Raw genomic sequence first — 1332 nt, forward strand, 5'->3', positions numbered from 1 at the left:
CAGGACAGGAACCAAAAACTACGGAGAAACCCTGTCTCGAAAAATCAAAAAAAAAAAAAAACCAGATATTTTGGCCAACAAACATTTATGGATGCCTTATCCTTGATTTTTTTACTGAAATCTAGAAACATAGATATGAATCAGACACAATTTCTGTCTTTAGGGGCACTCAGAGATTAGTGAGGTTCCAAGGCAAAGACACATAATGCTTCTGCCTCGGGGTCTAATTTAGAGGAACAGAAATCAGGGAGAGGCCATTTTAAGGCAAGGGAAGTTAGAAAGACTTCTTGGAAAATAACTTTGGAATTGTGATTTGAAAAAGCTGGACAGGAAAAGCTTTTCAGACAAAGGGTGCTATTGGGACAAAGACAACGTGGCAGGAAAGCTTAAAGGACTTCGTTGTTTATATTCTTTGAGTCAGGGTGACAGATATGTATCAGGTGTACATTCTGTCTCGTCAAGGTGCCAGAGGCCTAAAACCGCTGGGATGGCCTTGCTGACAACTATTTTTCCACATCTATCCAGGTCTTGTCTCTTCCTCACCGTCGACTGGTTTGCTGTTGCCAGCTCTATGAGGTGCCAGATCCAAACCGCCCCCAGAGACTGGGGCTGCATCAGCGGGAGGTTTTCCTCTTCAATGACCTCCTTGTGGTATGGGCATTGGGCAGAAGGAAATGGGAGGGAGATAGTCAGCACAGCTGTTGGCTCTGGTGCCAACCGTGCTATGTGGAGTGTGGTTGGAACACTGCAGCATGCCATCTGCGCGGTCTCGAGTAAGGCACAGCCCTTCTCTGGCCCTCATTTTCTTTCATTTTGTTGTGGTAACAGCCACACCAGGGCAGACAATGTGAGGATTGCGGGGAAATGATAGACCTATAATCTGGGAGGTGGTAGGAAGTAGAGGGTTGTGAATCTGTGGCCCTGCGGACCTTTCTGTTGTCTTGATGCTGGAAGTGATTAAAACAAGCATGTCACTGGTACAGTGGCACACCACATCTTTTAGTGATGGATTTGTTGGATTCTGTTGTAATATGAGCGGTGGGGCTGCGTCCCGCCACCCGGCTAGCTTTACCCGAAGTAATTACACCAAAACTGTATTCTTTTAAACACCGCGTGGCCCATTTCTATCTAGCCTCTTCTAGGCTAGCTCTCGCACCTGGTCTAGCCCATTTCTAATAATCTGCTGTAGCCCACGAGCTGGCTTACCAGGAATGATCTTAACCTGCGTCTGCCTGGAGTGGGAGAATCATGGCGACTCACTGACTCAGCTTCTTTCTCCCAGCCTTCCGTTCTATTTACTCCTCCCACCTATGTTTTAACCTATGAGGGCCA

At 46.8% G+C, this 1332-nt stretch overlaps 1 protein-coding gene across 4 annotated transcripts in view; it reads left to right on the top strand.

Moving 5' to 3' along the window:
- Iqsec2 (IQ motif and Sec7 domain 2) overlaps nt 1–1332 on the top strand; it is an 80422-nt gene that overhangs the window by 70500 nt on the left and 8590 nt on the right. For all 4 annotated transcript variants that reach the window (XM_026784708.1, XM_005358890.2, XM_026784710.1 and 1 more), the window contains one exon: nt 526–651. In XM_026784708.1, the coding sequence (XP_026640509.1) occupies nt 526–651 (126 nt within the window). The remainder of the gene's footprint in view (nt 1–525; nt 652–1332) is intronic.

Source organism: Microtus ochrogaster, chromosome X, assembly GCF_000317375.1.
Source record: "Microtus ochrogaster isolate Prairie Vole_2 chromosome X, MicOch1.0, whole genome shotgun sequence".
Taxonomy (NCBI): domain Eukaryota; kingdom Metazoa; phylum Chordata; class Mammalia; order Rodentia; family Cricetidae; genus Microtus; species Microtus ochrogaster.